Below are 26890 nucleotides of genomic sequence, written 5' to 3'. Positions count from 1 at the left end.
TACCATAACTGTCCCTTGTCAGACTCAGCCCGTGTCCCAATAGACGGTAGCTGCCATGAGGCTGTTTGTACCCTCAGGGACTAACATATCGACGCCACTCAGATTGGCCGTTTGATCCAAAAGGTGTGCTTCGATCAGGGTTAAGGGAATGAGGGACGCCATCGACCGGTAAGTAAAGCTGTAGTTTTCCTTCTCTTCTGGATATAAAGTCTCCGAGGACGCCATCAACAAACTATCTTTCCTTAGACCCAGCAGCATCAATCTCCAGCATACATTCACATACATTCACATACTTCATCATCCTAGCATCCATCTACTCCTCCTCTTTCTGGTCTTCCCCTTCCCCATCACGCATAAACATCAATCAATCGCTTTGTAAATCGGCCACAATGGTTCAATTCGCCTCTCGGGCTAACACGAGCATGACTGGCTTGCCAACTGAGCAAGCTGTTGCAGATCGCCGTGTAGGTAATCCCCAGCGCGACCGCATCAGAAATGCCATTGTCATCATCCTAGGAGAGTTCTGCGGGACATTCATGTTCTTGCTGCTCTCTTTCATCGGTGCCCAGACTGCCCTCGTCACCAACAGCCCCTCTGATCCTGATACCCCGTTGTTGCCTTTCAGTTTGATGTACATTGCTGCCTCTTTCGGTACTGCTCTCGCTGTCAATGTCTGGATCTTTTATCGTGTCAGCGGTGGCATGTTTAACCCAGCTGTAAGTGACACCCGCACCAGCTTGCTTTTTTGATCCAACCCGCATGCTCATTCCCTCTCGTTCAGGTGACTCTTGGTTTAGTTCTCGTTGGTGCTGTGACACCTATCCACGCGCTCCTTATCATCCCTACACAGCTTGTTGCTGCCATGACCGCTGCAGGCATTACACATGCACTCCTCCCCGGCCCGCTTCTCGTCACCAACGCTCTCGGCAACGGGACAAGCATCGCTCAAGGTGTCTTTATCGAGATGTTCCTCACTGCCCAGCTCGTCCTGACAGTCTACTTCCTCGCTGTCGAGAAGCACCGCAGCACTCACCTTGCCCCCATCGGCATTGGTATTTCTGTCTTCATCGCCCACATCTGTGCGACCAACTGGACGGGCACGTCCATCAACCCTGCCCGATCCTTCGGTCCTTCTGTCGTTGCGGGCTTCCACGGTTACGACTGGATCTACTACGTCGGGCCCTTTATGGGTTCTCTCCTGGCTTTCGGCTGCTACAAGATCTTTAAGGTGCTCGAGTATCAGACTGCCAACCCGGGACAGGACGACGATGATATCGAGAAATTGAGCCACCATCATTTCTTCCCTCACGGAAAGGAGCCTATGCCCCACACTCATACTGATACCATTGAGCCCAAGGACCACGGTGTCCCTCAGCGAAATGACAGCGTCATTGATGGTCAGATGGCCGTCTAGGTCGTTCCTCGCAATTGGGCCTGGATCAGACCATGTGCTCAGCACAAACTGCGTTTGTATGACGGGAAGGAGCAGTGCAAGGATGCAAGGTGTCGTTACGTTCTCGTGACGGTAGAGAGGGCATTCAGCATTCAGCTGAATCGATGTGTCGAACCATTGGATACTACATTGCATCAGTGTCTGTGACACGATAACGGTTTAACGGGGTTTCATTGGAAACATTGGTTGGATAATGGCATGGAAGGGATCTTGGAGAATACGAGACAAGAATGATATATGATTATGAAGTCGTTTATGTATAAGGTCTCGGGGTACCTACAGTTTCATCAAGTACTATCAGTTTTCTTGAAAGTAATACCGGCTCAGATACCACGATTGTCCTGAAAGTCGTTCCACTGGTCCTCGTCGTCATTCTTGGTTGTCAAGTGGGTCACTTCCTCCTCGGGACTCTTCAGGTTCCGTACCCGTCTGCACGCTCCGATGCCAGTAACAATAACCCAAACGGGCAGCGGGATATAAAGGAGGATGCCTCCTATGTAAACGGCATAGCCAATGGGCTTGACGTAGATACAGAGAAAATCGATGGTCTTGGCCACGGGCCCATAAGCAATCATGTCCATCATAGTCAAGAGGCCCCAGTACAAGACACATAGGAACCAGAGGATACTTAGGATGGGGAGAATCATAGCCCAGTCTCGCGTTTCATAGAAGAATTTGTTGAATTTTCTGGTGTGGGAATCCAGACGACTAAAACGAGAAGCCGCAGTGTAGAGAAGAAAAAGTTCCATTGACAGGGGGATAGGCAGAGTCAAGACTGTTGTCAGGATCGCGTAAAAGGGGTTCGGGATGCTGAGTTCATGATAGATGCAGAAAGTTGCTGTGAGGAAGCCCCACTGGTAGGACCATATTGAGTAGACTGCGGTCTTGAGAATAGACGCTGCTTTGGACGACATGATGATAGGGATTGGCGAAGGTGGAAAGAGAAGATTCAGGGGAACACGTCGATGCGCGTTTTGGGCTGGATCAGGGTTCGTTGACCCCGCCGTAGTTTCATCGATGATCCCTGTTGAAGATCATCTAAATTGGGACAGTAGTGAGTGGCAAAAAGGTGTCTGTAAGTTGAAACTCGAAACTCATTAGTAAATGGTTGCATGAATATGTTTCTTGCTCACATCCTCAGAATTGGCTATAATTTAGTAGAAATTCGTATTCGATCATAGGTCTGGGCCTCTGGGCGTCACATCATCAGATGAACAAACAACCCTGTCTCGAGTCCTTGGCTCTCATGCTGTACAACTCAGAAACCAGGATACAGGATGTGAAGGTTTAACGTAGTCTATGCATGCATGTATGAACTTGTCCGATGTGAGCGAAATCGATGTCACATGCCATAAACGTTGTGCAAGTAGAATATAGTATATTTGAGAATAATGAAGGAGCGTACTGCATATCCGGATATCGAACAGGCATTGCTGGAGTTTAGGAGTAATTGTCCCGGGTCAGTTTCAAATTCCTCGATGTAGCAGTCAGTACTATACAAGCTTAGAAACACTTGTTCACGATCCTATTCCACAGCATCCACTGCGCCGGATATCGATGCTCTTGAACCGCCGCGAAAGTGGGTAGAATTGGATCCGCTCACCCGATGTCAACTAATTCATAATTCTGCTCTGGATCAAAGGGTACGTGAAGTAGGATTAGTAAAATAATTTCAATCGATCAGAATAAGTCGGTGAGTAATAGAATGGTGCCAATAATCATCATTTATGCGTGTGTAGCTATATCAACTAAGATACGAGGGTATTCTTATCAGATGCCGCTGCCGATTCCTCACCTCGGTACCGGAACGGGGGTTCAAATTCCGGGGTTGACTCGCTTGGCGGGACAATCCAAGACAAAGAACTGTAGGAACAGGGTGTTCTAATATCGGTAAATCATTCATGTTTATGATTTAAAGAATAGAGCCACAAGTGTTGTAGCCAAGCCTTAACGATTGTAATCAGTCGTCATAGCGGTGCATCGCAGGGATATTCAAGCCTGAATTACAGGGAAGGTAGCACCTTGTAGAAATGGCTTTGTCTTGATCCGAATGGCAGGAACCATCTGCCATCCTGCAGAAAGAGCACATGACCCACGTGATCATCTCTTGCTGTACTGCAATTGCTCTCGATCATCATTCTTGGTCTCTTCTCTCTAAGATACGGTTACCATCAATTGATTGATACTGATTTTCATGCGTCAAGAGAATCGCTTACACAGACTCTAACGCACCCCACTGTGGCCTCCTGTCGTTTTTTTGCGCCGGCCCAACGCAACGTCGGCTCCGTGTACTGAGTGGCCTGGCCCGGCCTGGACTGGTTTGGGTTGTGGCCTGTCTCTTTAACTGCACTGCATAGTTACAAAACGGGGAATTCTCGTTTACTCGGACTCTGAACTGTACCTTGCCTCTTTTCTGACCCCTAGAAAGCGACCTTGACCGTCATAATCTGTCCCTCGGTTCAACAATCCATCTTCAACTTCACTATCGGACAGACCCGGCCAAAGTCAACCTTTTTAGGTGGGGTTTCCAATGTCTAACGCGGGGCTCATTGCCTAAAGCTCACGACTCTTAACCGATATTCGATCAAGAACCTACTTGACTCACTAGACCTTGTGGCACAACATGTCGTCCGTCAAAGCCACAAAGAAGAGCGCCTTCTCGTGTGAGCCGTGTCGTAGGCGCAAGGTCAATATGCACATTTACTTCTTGTCTCTGACCTACCAGCGCTGATACTTTCATAGGTCAAGTGCGGCGGCGAGCAACCCATCTGCAACCGTTGTGCTGCTAGGAGCGATGACTGTATTTACAAACTGTGGGACTGACCCCTTCGGCCCTTTGGTCGTGTGCTCCTTTGTACTTTCTGAGCAATTGCTCACGTGTCATAGGAACCCGACTCTGTCTTATACCCAACGGCTTGAGGAACGCATCAAAGAGCTCGAGGATCAACTTGCTGCCATTAAATCCCCACCTTCAATTGCCGCTTCAAATCATTCTAGTCCGGGCGTCTGGAACGGCCACGACTTGAATCGCCATCCAGATGAACATGGCATGACGAGGAGCTTCATGGGTCTCAAGATCGACGACAAGGGTGGAATTACTTATCATGGGCCTACCAGTCTTTTCAACCTCCCCAGTGACCCTCACAAGCACAAGCCGGATTCAATATCCTCCATTGACTCAGATGCTCATAGGCGAGAGCGCCTAGTAAACAATGCATGGCATCAGCGTGCAATGGAAAACTTATCCGATATTCCAGTATGTCCGCCAATCTAGATTGGCCTGTGTTCTCAAACTTACACCACGCAGGAACCATTTCAGTATCTCCTAAACGTCCATTGGTGTTGGATCCAGCCCTTATTCAACTTCATTTACAGGCCAGCCTTCACTCGTATGACTCAAACTCTAAGCTTTTGTAAGACTATCTAACATTGACAGGTGATATGCAATCGATGGGGCCTTACTATTCTCACACACTTCTAAATGCTATGCTTTCACATTCCATCCGTTGGGGCAAAAGTGATCCCTCGACAAAACAACTACTCGACCAATCCTATGATGGCGGTGCGGTTTTCGCAAAACATGCTAGAAGCATGCTTTTCGACGAACTAAACAGAGGCGTTTGCACCATCCCAACAGTCCAGACGTTGCTCCTTCTCAGTGCTGGAGAATGTGGCCATGGAAACACGACACAAGCCTGGATTTACAGCGGCATAGCTTTCCGCCTAATCGACCATCTAGGTATATGCGTTGATGGACAGAGATATCCCGGATCCGTTCACTTGACCGATGAAGAGGTTGAGATCAGGCATCGATTGTACTGGAGCTGTTATTTCTGGGATAAGATCATAAGCCTCTACCTTGGCCGCTCTCCTTCACTGCAACACACGCTTGTATCACCGCCGCAGATCATTAGTAAGTTTTTTCTTCTTTAACTGCCACTTTACTTACTTTTTTCAGTGGATGACTCTGCCGAAAATGAGCTTTGGGTTCCCTTCGATTCTCCCAATGGTTCAGACTGGAAGTATCCTCCTGCGACAGCTCATTCCACCTCTTGCTTTATGAGTGCATGTCGATTGTCTGTCATTTTCAACGAAATTCTCATTCATATGTACGACCCACTGTTGGAGAATACAGAGGCAGAGATGCAAGAGTGCCTTCAAACTCAGGACCCTGCCATGAAGCTATGGTGGGACCAACTTCCGCCTTATCTCAAGATCGAGCTCTCTGCCATGCCAGAGCTAGCACCGCCCTCTCATATTGTCACTATGAAGTAAGCATCCTCGATTATTGTTCCTTCAAGACGTCTAACCTTGTCGTAGCGCCTTGTATCACACTTTCAGGATTCTTCTGTTCAGGCCTATGCTCTCCTGGCAAGTGTATCCAGATGACGAGGGCCCGCATCCCATGCAAAATCATCTCGTGGAATGTGTCACATCTGCAACAGCCATTATCGCCATCTTTGATCTCTTTTGCAGGACCTTTACTATCAACCACTGTGTTCTGTCACTCTCTTACAGTGTGTATATAGCGGCAACCATTTTCCTTCTGCAAGTCCAGGCTACCCCAGAAAACCAGCAGGCGGTTCGCAAACTTAACTTTTGCGTCCGAGCCTTACAACAAGCCAAGACGGTCAATCCAGGTAAGTGGCACAACCGAATATCTAATTCAGATCTGACACACTGGCAGTAATTTCAAGCGCTCTAGATTTAATCACTAGAGAAATGATCAATCTTGGTCTCAACCCGGGCTTCAACACGCCGCTGCAACAACAACCCATGTCGCAGCAAATATCAGAGGTTTCAATGCCGACTGATATACCAATTACAGAGACTGTTTACCCATCTTCCTTTGAGATACCTACACAACAATCTCCCTATGAGCCCGAACAGCTGTTCCAGACACCGTGGGCTGACAACATGAACCCGGATGCGATGGCTGTTGACCGCGGGGTTTTCGAAGCACTGTCCACATTTGAGCCACTGAGTGTGAGAGTCGGTGCTATCTACGAATCGGGGAACAATCCTCAGAGCTTCAGTTGAAAGGCCTCATGCGGCTAAGCACGTCCAAATCTTACTGCTTTGGCTCTGGCTGATGATCCGATATCGACATGCGCTGGGATAACAAAACTTAAATTTTTCGATGTTCCAGTCGATCAACTTGATTTTGCCGACCTCATTGGGCCCCAGACTGAGAATGGTTGTCTTGGCATAACAATCCGCCCTAGCCGCCATCGACAGCTGGGAACTAGAAATGGTCGACATAGGGCACATCAAAAGCTTCGGCAAGTCCCGACAACTGTTCTAAGACATGGAAACCAACCGACCTCAAGAGCGGTATGAATTAGAGTCGGCATCTCTTGAGTTCTGGGCTCCATATAGGAAGCCTTCCTGTCGAGGGCCGCATAGTTGGGTTTATCATGTTCACGGCGAGCCGTGCTATCCCTGACCTAACGGTACAGGCAGATGCTATCTGGGTTTACCAAGGACCGATCTTACACAAGGCAGATTTACAGAATGTAAGAGGCTGGGGCCGGCTGAATCTACTTGTAGGATATGAGTGACGTTACTATGTGACGATAAAGTCGCATTTAATATCGCATTTAATCAATATACATGGCCAGTTTCAACAGACCGCAGCCGACCATACCAAATCTCCTATAACTATTGTCGGTCAATATATCCACTTATTTTTGAATATCTCACGCTCAACCGTACATATTATGCTCTTGGCGATCTTTTAACATCCCACAGATCTTCTGCGTTTCCTCTGAATAGCCGTTCTTTGAGATGCTCATCCTCACCACACCAACCAACTACTTTCTCCATCCATGGCCTGATATCGAGACCCTCGAACCGTGTATGAGGCCAATCAGTTGCGAAAACGACATGGGTATTGCCTGCAATGCGAATTACTTCTTTGGCGAGGGGATCCAGATCGCTATAATCAGATAGAGCGGCGATGCGATAAGGGGCTGACAATTTGACATAGGTAAGACCACCCTTGAGCAGGCGAGCTAAAGATGGGAAGCCCGGCAAGTCATACATATCGACACCCTGTTGGTCTTTCAGTGGTGGCTGTCCCAGATGGTCGATGCAGAACTTGATGTTGAGTTTTGGGATGATAGACTCGAGGATTTCGATCATCTTCATGGGAACGTAAACTTGGACGACCCAACCCAATGGTCTTACAGCATCGGCATACAATGTCAACTGCTGCTCTAATTCGTCGGCATCCATTTCTGCCCCAACTGACTGCAGGTTGAGTCTCACACCACGCACGCCCAACTCATGCCACCTGCGGAGCTCATCGGCATCAAAGGCTTTAGGGTCGATTGCAACGACTCCCCTTCCACGCTCAGAACCAAGAGTCCGCAGACCATCAAGCAAACACGAATTATTCAAGCCATAAATAGATGGCTGAACAAGAACGATGTTTCGGAGACCCACGCTAGTTTCAAAGTCAAGGGCCTGCTCAAGAGAGTGCGAGGTTGGGCGGTATGTTGCTGAGGGGTCGAGAGCGTAGTTCTCAACATCAACAATATGCATATGCGAATCCCATGAGTCGGGTGGAATAAGTTGAGCGAGTTCTGAAGAAGCCATTGCGAAATTGTTGTGAGGAAACAATGAAGGATGGGAAAGACTTGAAGATGGGAATGTAGTCAATATAGCCAGTCCAATTACTGCTACTTTACAGAGGTGAGACGTATTCGGCGTTGACCGAGGTCGGCCGAGTCGGCGGAGAAAGCAAGTCATTGAGCTCCGCATTGTGCTACAACGGCGAGTTTCCGAGATTTGACTTGGAAGATGTTAACAGTTGCAAAGTTAATTTGCTTTTCTTGTTTCTCGCGCAACCTTAAGTATTGTAACGTTGATGATTTACGTCTATATCAGAATTTCCGAGGTTATCGTTCTTGTGAAGCGACGATGTAACGAACAGGCCTTAAACCTGGTCCGCTGCCGGATGTCGGGGGACCTCGGGGGCATGTTGAAGGCACCGAGCGGCTGCAGAATGAATTAGATGATGCGATGCGCACATGAATTGGAAGCCAGTTAAATCAGTATCCTAATGGGTCTTGTTGAAGGTGAGATGTGCGTATAGATGCATGTCTCATAATAAGCGTATCGCAGTTTACACAATACGCCCAATTTACAACCAGAAATTCCGCTTACACATTGTGAGTATATGCTCTTTTTCTCTGACTGTATTCGTCAAGCCAATGAGTAGGTCCTCTGATCAACAACTCAGCCTCAATCATTTTGATTCCATTCATTCAAAATGTGCCTAGCTCCTGCTTAGCCACGGGGATAAGAAGGCCTCTCACTAAGAAGAAACCGCGGGGCAAAAGACCCTTGATTACCTACCGCCACCTTCCCAAAAGAGCAATATAGCTCTTCTAATCCAATCGTCATCTGCGGCTTCCGTGACGCACTGCACATCCCCGCCCGCCACACCTTCCTTCCACCTTCCACCTTCCACCTTCCACCCGTCAATTCCACAATTCCCCATTCTCCGGACGGACGATTTGTCATTCATTAACCGCAAAAAAAGTTCAAATATCATTGCGGTCCCTTCCATTAAGATAGCTTCAATTTTTTGCCAAGCTTGCTCAGTCACCAAACACACTTGCGATTGATAGATACAATTGACCCCGCGGTAGTCGGCAAAAAATGGCTTTCAACCTCCCTCCTTTCCTGGCGCGTCTTGCCCGTCCCTTTACACAGTCCACTCGCCTCTCTATCGCTCCTGATCAATCCTCCGCATCAGTTATTCCCGAGGGTGCACAGCGCTGTACCGTGGCCGCAGGCTGCTTCTGGGGCACTGAACACCTCTACCGCAGACACTTTGGCGACAAGGGTCTTATCGACGCAAAGGTCGGCTACATCGGCGGTGATCTCGAGAACCCTACCTACCGCGCCGTCTGCGGTGGCAGGACTGGCCGTACGTTTCCCATAAGAATATAGAAAATTTGGTGACTAATATCGCAACAGACGCTGAAGCCGCGCAAATCATTTTCGACCCGACAAAGGTCACATACGCACAACTCCTTGAATTCTTCTACAAGACGCACGACCCCACGACGCTCAACCAGCAGGGCCCCGATACCGGCCCCCAGTACCGCTCCGCTATCTACTTCCACAACCCTGAGCAGGAGAAGATTGCGCGCGAGGTGACGGAGAAGGCCAACAAGCAGTGGTGGAAGGGCGGCATCGTGACTGAGATTGCGCCTGCTGGAAAGTGGTGGACTGCTGAGGAGTACCACCAGCTTTACCTACACAACAACCCCTCTGGTTATGAATGTCCTAGTCACTTCATGAGACCATTCCCTCCTCTGGAATAAGCCGTGATGTATCAAGGTCTTGGGTTTTTGATTGGAAGGAGTCACAAATGATATCAATGAAAAGCAGAGGAAAATATATGGGAAATTCCATTTAGGTAGAATTTACTTGTATATAAGAGTCATCGTGCAAGTTGGAGAGGAAACTTGATCTGTTTTTTTTTTGTTTTTTTTTAAGTATTTAGAGTCCTTAAATTATATATGGAGCTTATCTCGGTCCACAAACCAAGCTGATCAATAACAGAAGAGAGGAGTTCATTAGCCTCTGACAAAACAATAATCCTTTTTGCTTAAAAAATAATACAAGTTGCTTCTAAAGCTGGTTTATGCAAATACAAACATCGCTTACTTGCGGCGGTTCTGCTGCATCATGAGAATCTGGACCATGCGGATGAAGATGTTGAGGAAGTCAAGCTCAAGAGAGATACTCTCATTAACGGGGTCACGGCGCATGACACCAGCCTGAGCGAGACGGGCGTGGTGCAGGACCTTCTGGACATCGTACAGAGTGAAACCACCGAAGACAGCGAGACCACCGTACAACCAGAGGTTTTCAGTGAAAGCAAGAGTTCGGACAGCAGTGGCGGGGATGATGAGAGGAGCAAGACCGGAGGCAGCAACGATAGCGGCACCAGCAAGAAGAGGACCACCAATGTAGAGGTACTTCTCCTGCTTAGCAGTGGCGCCGACGATAGCAAGACCACCCATCATGGCAATGGTGTAGAGACCAGCACGGCCCAGAAGAACGGGAGGAACGAAGGCGAGAAGAGGGGCGACAAAGGCAGCCTGGGTGGCGTTGAAGGCAGTCCAGAGAGCGTACTTGGGGATATAGCTGCAAAGATGTTAGTAAAATCGACTCAATTTCGTCATCGATTATCTTTTTTCGAATTACTTACTTGTCAGGGCTGATAGACCGAGTTCCAATCATGGTAGCAAAGCTGAGAGCAAGACCACCAATGCCAACAACCCAAGGGTTGGTAACCATAATTCGGTACACAAAGCCAGTCTGAACCATTTGTCGAGCCGTCAATCCAATGATACCAATTCCAAGTCCAGTGTGCAAGAAGGTGTTGTTCAGGTATTCGCGCTCGTAGACGGGCATGCCGCCATCCTCACGAGTCTCACGGTTGAAGACAGCGTTAATGGCGACAAGAGTACCACCAAAGATGGCACCTCCGACCAAGAGTCGTCGGCTGGTTGACTGAGGGGCTGTTGCGACACCAGTAGGGGGACCCTGGTGGTAATAACGACCGCCGGCGCGACTCGTTCGCTGGAAGGCATTGCGGGTGGCAGTGGGTGTGATGCGCGAGGTGAAGAAGTTGGCTGTGGGCTTGGCCTGGACGTGGAAGCTTCGGGCGGATGCGGAGTTGCGGAAAGCAGTCTTTGAGAGCTCAGGAAGCCTCTGCGCAAGACGCGCAGGGCCCTGGCGGACAGTGAGGGTGAATGACATCGTCGTTCGTTCTGTCGGTGCAGTCGTCGATCGATAATGCAGGCGTTTACAAAGGAAAATGGTGAAGCGGGGACGGGGGACGCAGCGATATAAGTTCCTGGCCAGAGAAGCATGACGTTGGGTAATCTAGTGGAGCTCTTCCAAAATCCAACGTCACGTGGCTGTGGTGGAATATTGTGGAAAGAACCGGCGCCTCCAAGTGACTCAACTCTGTTGGTCAGCACTCGGCCACTAAAGCTCTAAACTCCAAGGTCCGTCGGATTTACAGGAAGAAAGTTGACGACACAATTAGGTCGGCATGATTCAAATTCTAGTCGCTTCTTACGTCAAATCATCTTGTATGAGTACCTAGGTATAGTACTATTAGGTAGGTAGGCTAGCTTAGCAGATTGGTAAGTTTTCCATCAGGGTATCAACCAAGTATCCTTTCAACACAATTCGCATTCGTCTCATCTCGTGATGCATGTCCTGGCCCGTCAATTCCCCTATGCATCGTGGCATGAAACTTGAATGTAATGACAAATGCTCCATGACTCTGACGCCAATGCTGTAAGCAACATATATCCTATCATTGTGCACCGCCTCCAAACAACTATCGTTTTCCAAACAAGGTTATCCAAGACGCCTTCCTATCTTCATCTTAAGCTTCCACGCCCCTTTTCAATAACAAAGCTTACAGGGCGCCTTGCTCTCTTGGACCTGTATCCAAACGCCGAGCGTGGCATAAAGTTCTGCGAAGTGAGCATAGCAACGCTCATGGCTTTTGGTGCTGGTGCATCGTCTTCGCCCTCACCTGAACCAGAAATTTCACCTGGCGTGGATTCTGCAGGGCGTTGACCAACTCGAGCATCGAAACCCCAGTTCGCCACACCACCAGCTCGAATCCATGGCTCCAAGTTCCGGCATTGACTAACATCCACCCAATTGAGTCGTCCGCAACCGTTCAGAACGTTCTCAACTCCTCGTCCTGTAACACGGACACAACCACGCACACTTAGAGCTTCCAGGTCGTTCAAGTGAAGTGCCACACTCTCTAGACTTCCGTCACTGACTGCGCTTCCACAAAATGCCAATCGGAGTTCTTTCAATTTGGGCAGTCGCAGGGCGACGACCTCTGTTGCTGTGTCAGAGAGTGCACAACAAAACGATAGATCCAGATGTGTAAGGTTTTTGGCCGAGTTCACCAAAGCAACAACGGCATTGTCCGATAGATATGTACAGTCTGCCAAACACAGTCGAGAAAGCTTCTCGAACCTGAAAGGCGCCCATGATTGGAACCCGGCATCTGTGATTGATGTACAGCGCGTAAGGGACAACCACTCAATACGGTTCGAGGCGTGCGCCGCAAGATGGGCCATGGAACGATCTGTGATGTGCTTGCAGTAGGAGAGGTTGAGGCGTCTCAGCTTCGGACATCCTACCACCGTTCCGGGTGGAAGGACATTTTGTGGTGAATGCTTCTGTTGCTGCTGCTTGGTTCGTGAACGAGCTGTGGAGCTGGAGATAACAACGGACTTGGAGGGTGGAGGATCAGGTTGGACCCAACCGACAACACGACCTAACAGATTATCGCCGACTTTACGGCAGTTACTCCAATCCACCTCCTCCAAACCCTTGGCATTCTCACTCATCTCCAAAATCTGATTGGCTGAGACGTCCCAAACAGACTTCATTTTCCATGTCTTGACATTCTTGCCGCAGCTACGCCACAAAGCGCCGAACCCTTCATCAGTTACATGAAAGCAGTTGCTCAGGTCAATGGATAAAGCGCGAGTGCCAATAAAAGGAGCCAGCACTTTAATCAGAACTTCATCAGTAACTCTTCGGTTGTAGATCGAAAGGTCAACGTCTTGACAGACTCTGGGCGATGTCGTTAAAAGTTTACGCCAATGCGTGCTAACCAAGCGCAGCCGAAAGAGTTCCCCAATATCCACATGCTTAAAGATATATATCAAGATCTCATCCGACAACACCGGTTTACTCATGGTGATGGGCCTCGTGGGCAGCGTAGTGCGAACTCGTTTGGTCGGAACGTCGTCGTCGTCGGATGGCGTCTCCGAAAATGCAAATTTAATGGGCGTCACCTCTGACAAACGAGATCTTGCGCCATTGGTGTTGGCAGCGGAACTGTCTGTGGGAGGTATCGGGGGCGCCAAAGAATGGCGTCTTCGGTTTCTGATGTTCTCCATGTTGACGCTCAGGAATGGGTCGGGATCCTTGGGTGCTACGTTGGCAATGTCCTCTTTAGAAGGAGATCCTGGTTTAGACGGAGTAGTGAATGTGAGATTGGGAAGTGATGCTCTCATCGATGCCGTAGGGGTCGTTGGATCGGATTTGTTGGCCTTTTCCCTGCCATCGACATCGATCATGTCAACATCGTCGCTCTGTTTGATGTAACGTGATCGCGCAGTCTCTTTAACCTGTGTCAAGATATCTGAAGGACAGCGCCTCCAAAACTCGTCGAGGACGTCTCCAGTGATCATGATACACTCCACAGAGGTGATGGACCGTACAGTAGCTGTTCGGCCACGGGACAAACCTAAACTTGCCACTTCGCCAAAGTATTGGCCTGCCTTCAGCCGCGGCCGTTTCGGAATAGCCAAAGCCTTATTTTGAACGTTGCTGTCGTAAACCGGTTCGTCGTGTATCACCTCGGCTTCTCCACGGACGATGAAAAATATTTCGTTACCTGGTAAGCCTTGACGGACAATGTCTGTGAAGGGGGTATACGATTTGGGTTGGACACTGAGTCCCAGAAAGTGCAGTATATCTGCGGGAAGGGTGGAGAAAAGTGGAAGTTCTTTGAGTGTGGTTCGAATGTTGATTTGACCACTCCCAATAGCACTGCCAGCAGTTGGGTCTTCCATGATACCTGGGCTTGGCGATTTCCTCTTCTTGTTGTTGACCACAGTACCATCTTTGATGACACCGCTTTCTCCAGTAGATACTTCACCAGGTGCTGCCTCTCGAGCAGTAAAATCCCCTTGAGGGGGTGACTTGGTCAGCCTTCCGCCCTCTTGTCGTTTTTTCTTGAGAAGGTTTAGGCGCTCTTGTGCCTCTTCTCGAATTGCCTTCTCCATATCTGGGAATTTGGGTATCACGGCATGCAGATCTTCTTTCTTTAAAACCAACAGAAGACATTTCGTGCGTGCAACAATGGTGGCCGTGCGTGGCATGCTCATCAAAACACCAATTTCACCAAAGAATGATCCAGGGTTGAGCTCAGCATAGACCGCCTCCCCGTCCCGCGAGGTCACAGCAACAACACCTCGTACCAGCCAGTACATTGCCTTGGCCTCATCTCCTTCGGTCACAATATGGTCGTTGGGGCTCTGGATTTGAGGCTTCAAGTGGTTTCCGATAGCAACGAGAAATTCCTCAGGGGCGGACATGAAAAGAGGGAAGGATCTAATGCGGTCGACCAAATCCAGTGGCATATCTCGAATAAGTGATGCTGTGAGCGGCGAAGGCCGCACTGGCCGCGTGGGGTTCGTCTCGACATTGAAGGATCGAATTAACGAGATAGAGTCTGACGATGCTGCTGCAGCCGCGGCATTCTGGTGATGAGCCAGCGCCCTGTAGGGCGATCCGGAGCTTGAACGACCCCGCCTCATTGTTCTAGGCTTGACAAAGAGCAATGTAGCTGGGAGTCAGCGTAATTGCAGCGATGAGGACAGTTACTCTCCCTCCAGCAAGCTCTCGAGCCGCTGCAGCAGCAGCTAAGAATGGGATCTGTTGCCGTTCGTTTATAATCGGCGTGTACAGTTGAAATTTTATGAGGCGCAAGTATCGACTAGAGCCTTGAAGATCGAGCAAGACACGGTCATGCTCTGGTGTGACGACTCGATGGCGAGGGATGGTGACCGTTGATGGGAATAGAATAATCAAGTTTGTACAATCGTTTTATTAGCTCACGATACGAGGTTTGACGCACAAGAGGTTCGTATGGCCGTTCAGAATCGATGTGTAGGGTCCGCGATAAGCGGAAGATGGAAATTCTATAGTCACAGGCTCAATGGCGAGCTGACAAGTCACACAGAGTTCCAAGGCGGCGGTTTGGAAGCTTCCGTAACACGAGAACAAGGTGAAAGCTGTTGCAGGTGCGGGTGTAAAAGTTGAGCGTCAAAGGCGATGGTGTAGATGTGCCGGAATGGGCTTTGAAGGCTGTGAGCGATGACGGCAACGCGGATAAAGACTGGAATCTGATGTAGACTTACCGAAGCTTGAACAGGAGCCAAGAAACAAAAGTTGTCTGATAGCCTCTAGCAGAATGTTGCAAAGTAGAAAGCAAGTGGGGAGCTATCAAGAAGCAACAGGGAAGCTTTTGCGAGGGTGGCAATTGGCATAATACACAGCTCGAAAAGGAAATCAGTTGAGGGAGGTCAAGAACCATGAAGATAGTCCGCATGGGAAAAGATGGATTCCAGTCCCCAAGGAGAGCCCAAGCAGTATAGTCTGGCCGCCACAAGAATAACGCCCACCCACAACACAGAGGGCCCCTCAGCATTGGATCTCTTACGGTCTCACACGCCCACCGCCCACTCACACGCTTAAGGCGAGCTCTGTGTGGGGTATCGATTCTAGCTGGACGGACGGGCAGTGCCGTCACACACGGTGAAGAGCGTGTAAGAAACGAGCAGGGCAGCAAGGGGGCCCTAGGCGCAGCGACACGTTGAGTGGAGTATTTGAGCAAGCCAGAAGACAAGCACCGGCAATGCAAGCAATCGGGCAGCCTGGTAAAAGAGCCAACTGACTGCCGAAAGACATCGAAATTGGGTTCAGATATCCGTATTAATGATGCGATTGCGGATGAACAGAATGAGATGCACGCATGGTGGTGCCGGTACCTTGGCACATGCGCATGTAGCTTAGATGAATTCTACCTAAGTTTAGTGGCGTCCTGGTTGCCACGCAGGGCACGAGAAAGTGAAACCGAACTGCTACTGGCGGCCAGGTCAGTGCGTACTTGTATCGACGCTTTGGCGCTTCGGCGGATGCTTCGATAAAGCTTCAATGGGATGGAAGTGCTGCTCGTCATGGAATCATTGTTGCTTAACCCTTTCAAGGACCCTAGCAAAGTCCTTCTCATCCTCACTAGCGGACGGCACCAAGCGCATATGACCGAGCACGCACAGGGCGCTTGATGGTTCTTTGCGTTGGTTTTCTGGCAGGGATAAAACAATCTGACCTAGAGGGCCTGATGGGTTTTACGGAAGCAACCCGATAGCTTCTATGCACCGTCCGTCATACATGCAAATGCTCCAACTGGAAGACGGATTGTTGGCGAAAAGGGCCATGCAATCAGAAAATTGACTTCACTTGCCAGTGGCTGACGGTGAGCCGTGTTTCCTTAGGGTTAGTAGCGGTCGTCGTCTGCCGTCATCATTTCCCCCTCTGCTACGTCGATCCTGATCTTCGGATCCGTGCAGCCAGCCTCCAGCCTACCGGGAAAGGGGTCATCGGTCAGAAGACCTCCTTTGTTATTTGTCGGCGTATATCCGCTCTGAACGTGATTTATCTCAAGCAAGCTACAAGGAAACATGACCGTTGAAGAGCCGTCAAAGAGTTTCGATATCCGTTGTAGCACCGTTTGGTCTTTGTCCTATGAAAGACAGGTAAGATGGATTTTGACTTGCATTTTGCATTTGCGGAATTACCGCGTACCGCGCTGCAGTTGGCTAGTGGTAGCTGTGGCTGGGAACAAGTATATCGGCGGATAGATTAAACGCATTGTTCGCATTTATGCCAATGCTAATAGTGTACCAGATGAGGCATGTTGTCGCAAAGATCCTAGTCTTGGACGCATTAGATAAATGAAATGCTAGGTGGAATTCTTTTTTGGTGAAACGTTTTGTCATGTTGTTTCATCTGGGCGGATAACCAGAGACATGCACCTTCCTTTGAGAAATCACCGACGACCTGGGTTGCAAGCAAGGTAGGTACAGCCGGTGCGCATTAGAGTACCTGGATACTTCCTACGTTTAGACAAGTGCATTACGGATATTTTAGGTACTGTAAAATATGCAGGTGTTTCTCAAAGAAACACTGCAGCCCTGCCAGCCCTGACAACTTTGCGTCAATTTCTCTCTATAATAGCTGTCATAATGGCGTAAACAACCAGTATTAGCAATGGTTCCTTTTTCCAAGTGAGACAGGATGACCAGCCATTAAGCTACCCTCCCCTACCTCTAGGTTCTAGTTCACCAATTTTGGTTTTTCTAGAAGGTTGCACTGAGCAAGGGCCAGCGGTCAAGCAACGCCATGACCACCTGGCCCTGGTCATGGAAACTCGCTAGAAGAATGCACGCACTCCAATGGAATTGCTTCCTAAAACAGCTTGTCATTCTGTGCATCTTCAGGTCAACACAAACCAATGCTAAGAGTTATTAGACTTTGAGAACACCTACATCAACAAACCAATGCTAAAGTTCCAAATAAGCCTCTGCCCAGCATTTACCACTCTCAAGTTGACTGATCACATTGATGATTGCATATTACCTGATATTTCAGAGACTCATAGCCATTCAATAGCATGCCCAGCGTTCACGAATCGTACCTTGCATGTATAGTTTCCATAGCGGTCCATCTTATGCCAACCGTTGGGCCGCCATACCGCGTCCTGCCTGCTTGAAATTGCCATGGAATTTGTGGTGTGCTTTCGAAGGAATTGGTCAGCACCTCGTGAGGCTGTAACAGATGATTACCCAAAATAAATGCGGTAGCTGAGGGTACTGACTCGAGCACTTTCTTCTAACGCACGCCATCCCAGAAAGATATGGTCTTCCAGACTATCCCATTCGCAATAGCTCAAACTATTGTCTGCTTTGGTCAATCATTCAAAGACAAAATACGCTTGACAGCTGGGAAGGGTAGTTCTGTGGAACAACAGACAGGCAGACAGGCGGGTCAGATAGGACAGACATACTTTCTGCTGGAAAGCTCAAATCAACATGATCCTTTGCCATGTTATGGCCTGGTTGTAGCTACCAATGTTTGTCACACCATCACATCATATTGTGGCTTGTGGCCTTGCTGAACTGTATGTACTGTTCTTCCTACCCTTCCTTCTATGGTAATACTACAAATATCACTGTATTTTTTCTTCTTTTACAACAATCGATCGTGTATCATGAAAAAAAAAATACACCGAATTGAATTGAGCTAAGTTTGACTATTAATTTCTGACGAATAACTCTAGTCTAGTATGCATGGTTCTATCCAACCTACCAGCCTACCAGACAAGAGGGCAACCTAAGTTCAAACGAATAACTACGAATAAACAATTCTACAGTATTGTTATTTCTATATTATATTGACTATCATTTTTAATTTATAGCTACTATTAATGTAGTACTTTGTTCAGTTAGCCTGTGATATTGTTATTGTTTTGAAATAAGCATGAAGGCCAACCTTACTCTTAGAAGCTATGAGGAAATGTAAAAGGATTCTAATTTGGCAGGAAGATAAGAAAAATAGAATTAGGCGTGAGTGTTTGAATATCGTATTATCCAGTCAACCGTCTCGAGAGCGATATGTTGGTGGCGATAAAGAGCGTACATTGTTTTGTAACAACGCATGCACTTACACAACATTAAAAGTTCGGCACGGCAACAACGCATCATTACTTCTTACTTCATACACTTCTTCAAAATCTCTCGCTTTTCGTACGTTCAACGAGCTAAGTTACTGACTCTACAGCGAAGTCATCCAGAATGCCAGAACGCATCACAAACATCTTCAGTTGACCGAAATACCCATACTGGCACGAACATTTCACACACCACTACCACGGTATAATGTTCGAGCGGAGTGTTTTTCGAGCTTCTATGGAAAGCATGTCTGAGAATGATGGCTAGAACTGCAATATAGTCACAAGTTGGTTTCAAGGAAAGGAAGTGTATACAGACGAAAATGCACTCCCTTATGATGTGTCCCACCCAACCGTTCATTGGCCCGACATTCGAGATAGAGAGGTTTCCGGAGTATTATAAATACATGGATCGCTAACAGAGTAGTATTCCTGCGTACATCTTCATAGACTGTGTCGAAGCTGCAAGCACCAAGGTTCACGTCAAAGTACCTAGGTATATAGACTTGACGCTGCCGAGATAGAGCAATAGGACTTGTACTTGATAAAAACACTTTAAGCAGCTACACACCGAGTAAATTAACGCTTCTTTTGTATTAAGGAGCCAAATACCGACATTTGTTGGCTAATCGTAAGCAATGTAGGAAGCCTTCTGTCAAACACCTTATCTGCGCCAATGTCATCTAGACAAGAACATAGTCATCTACCAAATTGGGCTTGTCCAAAGACTCGGTTCGTGTTTGACAAACTAAGTTCACAATGTAAGCTTACCAGTTAAACATTTTTTGGTGATTGGTGGGGGTTTTTGATCTGAGCTTGCTGGACAACATGCCGGTTCTGAGTGCATAACCTCAGTATGTGATCACCATCTAGGATGGGGACGCATACCCGCACAAACGACCATAATTCTTAATCTTGGAGACAACTTCTCTAGTATCAGAGGTACTTTTGGGGGTCCGGTCGTGTGGATATAGACTGCCACCATTGGCTTGCGGTAAAGGGGTGTGTGCTTGTTGCACTACACAAACTGATGGTATTGAGATAAATAGGAGTTGTTGTCAGAACCAGTGAGTCTTAGTAACGGCTATTGTACTTCTTTTTCTTTTATAAAAGTCGGTAGTGCATCACCACATATGTGAGCATCCCTTGGAATAACTACGACGTCAAAAGATCTGTGATTTAGGTTGACCAAGGAGACCATGAGAATCCTATCTCTTCATCTCGACTAGACAGGAGATTGTACCCAATGTCTTCACAAGCGATGCGTCGCTTAAAGGCGCATCAAGCATTGTGTCTTTAACGATAGACCTACCGGGGTCTTCAAAGGTATTCTTTTGGAGTGTAAGGACAGAACACGGAGAACTGATGGACAACCAAGTTGAGCATTTACCCTATAGAGGGAAACTCCAGGTCTGAGTTCCTTTGCCATTAAAGTCCCTGCAAAGTGTGTTTACAGTTAAGACTTTCACACCAAGAAGCCAAGTATCACATCAGGACAGATGGGTAAAGTCGTGGTTCTATATGACGACTGTGTTAAGATTTCTTGGAATCAAGAAGTGGCTGAAGTCGACATCTACGCTCCAAACTCTATGGGTAGTAGTAAACCTATTCGTTTTATATCGGTATCATCTAGGATAAGACATTCCGGGCACTCTATACCCAACAAAGGAATTCAACTTTCAAGCCAGTGGGCTTTAGCAGACGACCTTCTGTAATACTACGCAACACCACAGGTAGCACTCCGAGGTTTCCAAGGCAATGCCGACTCGGTGTCGATTTCCTCAGTCCTACGCAACGTATCCCGCAACTGTTGTTGTAGTGGCTGGAGTTTAGTTTCTGTGTGGCTCGGGTCGCGTCGGTCTATTGAGTCGAAATCTCATAGTCAGGCCAGCCTTGTGTTTATACTACTGAGTTGTATCTGAAGACTAGGCTGTCGATGAAGATCTGGAAATATCAACTGAAGGGTAGCACAGTAGCGGTCTTAAAGGCTAAACAATCAATCCCAATTCGTATTTTGGTTTTCAGTCGTTAGGGTGGAAGTTCATCGTATTGAGTTCTCGTGTTACGGCGAGACCGGATTATCCAAGGATCAATATGTATGTGTTTTGCAGAAAGCGGCATGGATGGTGTAGTTGGAAGGTAGTAATGGACTATGTATGCACAAGATGCAAACATGGGCCTAGACCCAGGGGCAAAATGCGGAGGAGTGTTTGAGGGGTGACCATCAGCATACGCTTATTGGCGGAACGAGTGCGTTGTGAGATCTGGCCATTTCAAGAAGCACTTGCTCGATGCGTATTAGTGATGATGGGAGAGAAAAGGGAGCGGAGCGGAGACGACGGAATAGACAAGAAAGAAAAGTCACGATGCTCCATTTCAAAGCTGATGGTGGTTAATAGGCTATTGGAAGATTAGAACCACCCCCGCCAAGGCCAACATAAAAAAAGGAACCAAGGTTGAGCAAGGGGGAGGCGTCACGAGGTTCACGATGTAGACCGCTAAGGGTAAAGTGTTAGGTAATTGATTTGAGCCGCCACAGGTTTACAAGGGGGGAGAGGTGAAAGCTGGGGAAAGGTTGACCAACGACAGGAGCTCCCTTGTCTGTTTCTGGAGGTTTGTGGTTGTGAGGCTTGCAAGTGTTTTCTTGGTTTTAGTTGACGACGGTAGCTGTGGACTGGGATCTGCAAGACTTGTTGGGGTGAAGACGAGATTAGAAATCTAATCTAATCTAGGAAAGTAAGAAGAGAAGAGAGGAGAGGAAAGAGAGATGTCAGCTGGAGGCTTGGAAAGATTGGACTACTGAGGACTAGGTGCCTGGCCTGAAGGGAAGTAGTGGCATAAGTCAAAGGTCAAGTGACATGTTGGAAGGGTGATGGAAAAAAGAAAAGAGACAAATTTAGGCCATGACGTTGAGGAAAATCCGGGGTAAGAATGACCTTCTTCTTGTCTTCTTTTTTATTCGGTGATAGCTTCCGGGGGGTGCGGGTGCGGGTATGTATATCGGCGCTTGTGAGACTCCCGGCCGCGCACCGGAGCCGCTATCGGGAGAGTATAAAAGCATGATCATCATGTTGAAGTGGTTTGATGATATGATTGATGACAAACGTGATGCAGTTGATACCGAAATCCTGATTTCTCCTGTTGAACTGATAGTGTAACAATAACATAATGTGTTGCATAACAAGCTGTTGTGAACCTCCTTTTATTACCTACCTAGCATGAGCACGATCACAATGTCTGGCATTCAATAGCTTGGGTAGTTGTCGGTATCCGTATTCAGGGGTTGAAGGCACATGTCTTGAACTAGTGAGGCGAGGCGGTGTCTAGTTACCCCATGTCATTCGTAGAACAGCCGATATAGCTTAATTACAGACATATTCCGGGGCAGAAATGAAGCGAAGTGAACAATCTAATCTCGTTCCATCTCTGTCAGAACACTATGAGGCACGTGCTCTGGACTGAATCGCACGTTGCTATGATGTGAGCCGTGCTATGCAATATCGATATCACCAGGTGAAGATCAATAACGTGTCTGTATGTCCATGCTTCAATATCTGGGGAAAGCTTCCGGTATTTTCAAACTTGTTGGCATGAATATGATAATGAGCATGGTGTTGTTCCGTCTGTTAGCCTCCACTGTCCCGTGACCAGTCCTGTCTCGGCGGTTGGAGTCGGTGTTGTTCTCCGTGTCGGTCTCGGCCTCGCGTGTTTAAGCTCTAGTCGGCGCTACGACTAGGGCCGGAAGAAACGGGGTGCCGGTAGAGAATCGAGAAAAAATTAAGAACCCTTCCAGGAGGATCTGGGTATTCTGGAGACCGGCAATAGAAGCCGGTCCTTGATGAGAAATTCCCTCTCTTTTTACGTATTATACTCGTACTCAAACGACTTGTTGTCGACTACGGCGGTTAGTTGAATACTCGCTTGTTGCTAACAAAAACCGCCGGCAATGCGGCGTTGAAAACTGCAAGCTTTTGCCAGTCAGTCATTGTCATTGGGGGTGGTAATAAGCCGGTGGTGCAGTGAAGGGTAAGGTATGTTGGTAGGCGGCGTAAAGGTACCGTACATTAGTACATACTTCGCCTCAAACTTTGCTATTGTAAGGTTGTCCTTGTGACCCGACTGGTCGTTATCCGTCACTATTGCAATTGTTTTGTACTGTTTTTCCCCCCTCTCTTCCTAGGACCTAGAAGCCATTGTCGAATAGAAAGAATCTTTAGAATTTTTGCCGTGTTCGGGACGCCATGGTCGCGAGGATCTCAGCGAATCTAGCAAAGAAGTAATTTCCAGATCTGGGGCATTCTCTTTCTAGAGAATCACTGCATCTGCTAGAAATCCGTGAAACGAGGGCGGGGTTGTGTGTGTGTATTTCTATTACTCTACAGATGCAGCTTCCCATCCACTGACGATGAATGCCATTCATTCATATTACGTTTTACTACCAACGTTACCTCTGAATCCACCGGCACAACTCAACAGAATTGTCAGATATGGCTGTGACTCGGCTGTGCCGTGCCGTGCCAAAGACTGTGGAAGCACAGAAAGGTCCATGTCCGCGGAACAGATGTTCTATAAGTTGTACGACATAAAGGTACCATACATGATACACGTCAAGGGGATGCATAAAGACGCAATTGTCTAGGATGATCAAAGACAACTGTACAGTCGAAAGAACAACAACATTTGATCGTCGCTAAGATTATGATGAATTGTGTATGGATAAATTTGGTGGATGCGTCGTCAATGTGTGGTGGATGATGATGGATTTGGATTTGTTGACAAAATTAGTAGACGGTCCCCTACCCTCTCCAATTGTTGTTAGTCTTGGCTTCTCAGCGACGTCGTTCTCATTACTCAATCCCGACTTGTTTCATCCAATCGAGTGGCACACTCTTTTTTCCAAGGCCATGACCGATTTGGTAGACAGCGGTTGTAGCGAAATTCCTTTCTCTGTTTGGACGTAGGGAAACCGTCTCTGACTTCTCATTACTCGCTAAGAATTCATCATTGGATATTTTCAGAAAATGAGTAAAGATGACAGTGAATGACTGTGACTACGATTTTCGTCAATCGATCCATCCCGGTTACGAACTACCAGCACCAGCCGTTTCATTTCCCCAATGGTGTCTGTCATGTCGCTTTTTTGCTCACCTGACGTCTCCGGACCCGAGAAGTCCATCCAGTCCTCGATTTCTATTACCCAATATTGTGCGATCCTGGAGCTAAAGCTAATGCCCCGTGCATGGTCCATGGCCTGCCTGGTCGGGCTACTGGCATCGTAACGTATGTCCCTGGCGTTGAGCCAGCCCCAGTGGCGCCGCTCGTTAGCTTGTTCTTGTTTCTTCCTCATCGTTCGGGGTTCGCCTTGCTTGCTTGGCTGTGGTTTTGGTCTTGGTCCCTACTCCTGGGCGTCCAGCTAAGGTGTTTGGACCCTCCGGTCCCCGTCATGAGGTCCCCTTCCCTTGTCAAAAAGTCAACTTACACTAAGCTCGAGAGAGTCACCTCGTGGAGTCGTTCGTTCTTTTCCTTCGTTTATAACTATCCACGCCCCCGAGCCCTGATGCGCCGACCTTTGCCCTCGTTTCTTCCCTCTATTAGAATTCAGACCTTTTCCCAATAAAGAAGAAAGAAGAAAAAGAACAAGACCTAGAACCTAAGATATTATATCTCAGGCTCTGTCATATTAACATAAACATCTCCAGGTTTCACTCCGGCTTCGCAAAGTCTACTCACTCTGTCGTCATCGCTTCTCGCCGCCCTCTATCGGCCTAAGTAACAAATACAAACAAACAAAACCTCCCGGATCCGGTCAGTGGCCAATACAACGCCACTGCTTTTTCCGTGAATACCTTTTATTTTCTTTTTTATACGAACTTGAATTCTTGCCAACCGTTGGGTTGGCAAGCTGAGTTCTTCATACCCGCCTAAACCTTACTTTTACCGTTCCGTCCTGTTTCAGGGTCGGCCATTGCATATCCTTGCTTAATAGAATTGAATGGCTCTCCCTCTTACTCCTACGCACCCCGCGGTGCCTTCGCCTTCCGCACCTTCAGCACCAGGCTACTTTGACCTTTCTGCTCTGCTCAAGGCAAAGATGTCTCGCCCCGAATCTCCAAACAGCAACAGCGATAAGACCGCCCGCTCCTCCTTCTCTTCCGTCCGGGAGAACGACGATGGCCTAGCTCAGACTTTCACACGTTCCAAGATTTCATCCTACACTCAAGGGACGGAAGAGGTATTCGATGAATCACCCTCACCCTCGGCTGAGCTTGCATCGCCTACTTTTCAGGCTCCTCTGACGCAGCCTCACAGTCGGCTTCATGGGTTCTGGTTTCCCGCCGATAACTTTCGCGGATGGAAGCAGATCCCTATCAAGGGCAAATCCGCCAGCCGCAGCTGCGAGGACCTTCATAAGCTATCCATGACATGGAGCTCTCCAGCACCTCCCACTGTCACAAAGAAACCTTCCCTCGACGGCTACGAGACCGGAACCTCTCCTCTCGAGCGACTCCCCAGCGAAGTTTTAGGTACGTGCACATGCCACAAAGGCTGTCAATTGGAAACCCTGTCAAAACGACCCTGGCCCCAATTATACGTATTATCAGTGCACTAACATGCCGATCACAGGTTCCATCATTGACCTTCTCGTCATCGAGATCCCCCCGAATGGCCTTACGCCGCGAAATGCCGACCTCATGGCTCTTTTGCTGACTTCGCGATCTATTCATGCTGCGACGCTCAATACACTCTATCGTCACATTACGATTCCTCACTCACGAATCTTCCGAAAGTTTCTTGCGACCATCACTGAGTACCCTGCTCTCGCCTCGATCGTGCGGCGGCTGGACTTTAGCCACTTCAACCCCTCCACCATTTTCTCGACTGCGAGCGAGCGAGCTCAGACTCGAAACTTGACCTCCGAGACCCTTCATAAATGTCTCGAGCTAACCCCATACCTACAGGAGTTCTTGGCCCAGGAGTACATCGATGAGGATCTTGGACCTGAGGTAGTCAAAAAGCTCTTTTTCGATATGCCCCGGCTCCAAGCCGTTGATTTCGCCGGCTGCTCCTCACCTTTCTTCAAGAACTCTTTCAACAGCCTCCTCCAGGAACAGTGGCCCGACTCTCTGACACTTACTCGCGTTTCGTTTCACAAGTGTCTGAACCTGCCAGGATCTGTTTTTGAGGCTATCCTACCTCGTCTTGAAAGAGCCACTCACCTCGATCTCGCTGGAACCAGAGTGACCGACAAGGCTCTACAGAGCTTGCCTGAGACGGCAAGACTCACTCATCTGAACTTGGCCAAGTGCCGTGAGCTCACCTCTGAGGTAGTTGTCAAGTTCATCACCACGCATCCTGCTATTACTCAGACCATAACTGTTCTGAGCCTTGCTACTAATGCCAGCAGCCACCTCCTGCTTGGCAAGGCTGACGTCGATGCTATCCTTCCTCGTCTGCCTCAAACAATCCGATCGCTGAGTCTCAAGGGTAGCAGAATGGATCCCTCCCAGCTTCCTCTGCTCACCCCTCTGGTCCAGCATCTTGAGGAGCTTGCTATCGGCCGAGGCCTCGATCTCCGCGATATTCATCAACTCCTGTACCAGGCTCAGGAGTGGATTCCTCACAGCCTCCGATACATTGATATCTCCGACTTGGACACTATCATTGGCAGTGCTAGCGCTCTTCTCACCCCCGCTTCTGCACCTTTGCAGGTTATCGAGCTCGAGGAGCGTGCATACGAACGCGCAGCCAAGGCGAAGAAGAACCTTGAGCGCGCTGGGTGGACTCCAAAGGAGTTCGGCAGCCGATACTGGCTAGTGCGCATGGAAACCGACCTCGATAGCGGCGCCCGGTGGTGGAAGCTGGGTGCTGAGAGCTGGGGCATGAGGAAGATCCCAGTCGCAAAGGCCGACGTCGGAGGTATGTATGGCACTTTTATGTTCGGCCGAAGGCTGTAAAGTGCCGGCCTCCGAGCTTGCATACATCACTTCGGTGAATTTCTCTACTCTCACATCATTTTCGGGTGTTTTTGTGTTGTTTTTTATGGTTAGATTTGGGTTGCATCT

At 48.4% G+C, this 26890-nt stretch overlaps 7 protein-coding genes across 7 annotated transcripts; 4 read left to right on the top strand and 3 right to left on the bottom strand.

Annotated features, from left to right (window-relative positions):
* Nucleotides 1-237: 237 nt before the first annotated feature.
* Nucleotides 238-1595, top strand: EDB82DRAFT_95936 (aquaporin-like protein). Its single transcript, XM_025725223.2, has 2 exons — nucleotides 238-716; nucleotides 782-1595. The coding sequence occupies exons 1-2, from the start codon at nucleotides 390-392 to the stop codon at nucleotides 1412-1414; spliced, it is 960 nt and encodes a 319-aa protein (XP_025588228.1). The 5' UTR covers nucleotides 238-389; the 3' UTR covers nucleotides 1415-1595.
* EDB82DRAFT_95975 (uncharacterized protein) lies at nucleotides 1572-2729 on the bottom strand. The gene is made up of 3 exons (XM_025725234.2): nucleotides 2587-2729; nucleotides 1734-2526; nucleotides 1572-1577 (listed from the first exon to the last, which is right to left on the bottom strand). The coding sequence occupies exon 2, from the start codon at nucleotides 2365-2367 to the stop codon at nucleotides 1777-1779; it is 591 nt and encodes a 196-aa protein (XP_025588229.1). The 5' UTR covers nucleotides 2368-2526; nucleotides 2587-2729; the 3' UTR covers nucleotides 1572-1577; nucleotides 1734-1776.
* Nucleotides 2730-3605: 876 nt separating this feature from the next.
* EDB82DRAFT_552330 (fungal-specific transcription factor domain-containing protein) lies at nucleotides 3606-6948 on the top strand. The gene is made up of 8 exons (XM_065609588.1): nucleotides 3606-4139; nucleotides 4196-4266; nucleotides 4340-4709; nucleotides 4761-4842; nucleotides 4890-5366; nucleotides 5412-5724; nucleotides 5774-6093; nucleotides 6141-6948. The coding sequence occupies exons 1-8, from the start codon at nucleotides 4077-4079 to the stop codon at nucleotides 6491-6493; spliced, it is 2049 nt and encodes a 682-aa protein (XP_065465876.1). The 5' UTR covers nucleotides 3606-4076; the 3' UTR covers nucleotides 6494-6948.
* A 223-nt stretch (nucleotides 6949-7171) lies between these two features.
* EDB82DRAFT_472470 (uncharacterized protein) lies at nucleotides 7172-8053 on the bottom strand (the record flags this gene model as incomplete). The annotated part of the gene is made up of 1 exon (XM_025725256.1): nucleotides 7172-8053. The coding sequence occupies one exon, from the start codon at nucleotides 8051-8053 to the stop codon at nucleotides 7172-7174; it is 882 nt and encodes a 293-aa protein (XP_025588231.1).
* Nucleotides 8054-8927: 874 nt separating this feature from the next.
* On the top strand, nucleotides 8928-9922 carry EDB82DRAFT_572598 (peptide methionine sulfoxide reductase MsrA). The gene is made up of 2 exons (XM_025725267.2): nucleotides 8928-9392; nucleotides 9443-9922. The coding sequence occupies exons 1-2, from the start codon at nucleotides 9122-9124 to the stop codon at nucleotides 9790-9792; spliced, it is 621 nt and encodes a 206-aa protein (XP_025588232.1). The 5' UTR covers nucleotides 8928-9121; the 3' UTR covers nucleotides 9793-9922.
* A 212-nt stretch (nucleotides 9923-10134) lies between these two features.
* EDB82DRAFT_425545 (uncharacterized protein) lies at nucleotides 10135-14853 on the bottom strand (the record flags this gene model as incomplete). The annotated part of the gene is made up of 3 exons (XM_025725278.2): nucleotides 10135-10621; nucleotides 10686-11212; nucleotides 11917-14853. 3 exons carry the CDS (start codon nucleotides 14851-14853, stop codon nucleotides 10135-10137), a joined length of 3951 nt encoding a protein of 1316 aa, XP_025588233.2.
* Nucleotides 14854-24918: 10065 nt separating this feature from the next.
* On the top strand, nucleotides 24919-26782 carry EDB82DRAFT_421760 (uncharacterized protein; the record flags this gene model as incomplete). The annotated part of the gene is made up of 2 exons (XM_025725300.2): nucleotides 24919-25351; nucleotides 25452-26782. The coding sequence occupies 2 exons, from the start codon at nucleotides 24919-24921 to the stop codon at nucleotides 26780-26782; spliced, it is 1764 nt and encodes a 587-aa protein (XP_025588235.2).
* Nucleotides 26783-26890: the final 108 nt, after the last annotated feature.

The sequence above is a fragment of the Fusarium venenatum genome, assembly GCF_020744135.1.
Source record: "Fusarium venenatum strain MPI-CAGE-CH-0201 chromosome Unknown EDB82scaffold_1, whole genome shotgun sequence".
Classification (NCBI taxonomy): domain Eukaryota; kingdom Fungi; phylum Ascomycota; class Sordariomycetes; order Hypocreales; family Nectriaceae; genus Fusarium; species Fusarium venenatum.
Note: the sequence above shows the minus strand (reverse complement) of the source record. Positions and strands in the feature narration are given on the sequence as shown.

Coding starts and splice junctions, on each gene's coding strand:
- EDB82DRAFT_572598 (XM_025725267.2), top strand. CDS start 9,122: ATGGCTTTCAACCTCCCTCCTTTCCTGGCGCGTCTTGCCCGTCCCTTT. Junction 9,393..9,442: donor CTGCGGTGGCAGGACTGGCC/GTACGTTTCCCA, acceptor ATATCGCAACAG/ACGCTGAAGCCGCGCAAATC.
- EDB82DRAFT_552330 (XM_065609588.1), top strand. CDS start 4,077: ATGTCGTCCGTCAAAGCCACAAAGAAGAGCGCCTTCTCGTGTGAGCCG. Junction 4,267..4,339: donor GATGACTGTATTTACAAACT/GTGGGACTGACC, acceptor CACGTGTCATAG/GAACCCGACTCTGTCTTATA. Junction 6,094..6,140: donor AGCCAAGACGGTCAATCCAG/GTAAGTGGCACA, acceptor ACACACTGGCAG/TAATTTCAAGCGCTCTAGAT.
- EDB82DRAFT_95936 (XM_025725223.2), top strand. CDS start 390: ATGGTTCAATTCGCCTCTCGGGCTAACACGAGCATGACTGGCTTGCCA. Junction 717..781: donor GTGGCATGTTTAACCCAGCT/GTAAGTGACACC, acceptor CCTCTCGTTCAG/GTGACTCTTGGTTTAGTTCT.
- EDB82DRAFT_95975 (XM_025725234.2), bottom strand. CDS start 2,367: ATGTCGTCCAAAGCAGCGTCTATTCTCAAGACCGCAGTCTACTCAATA.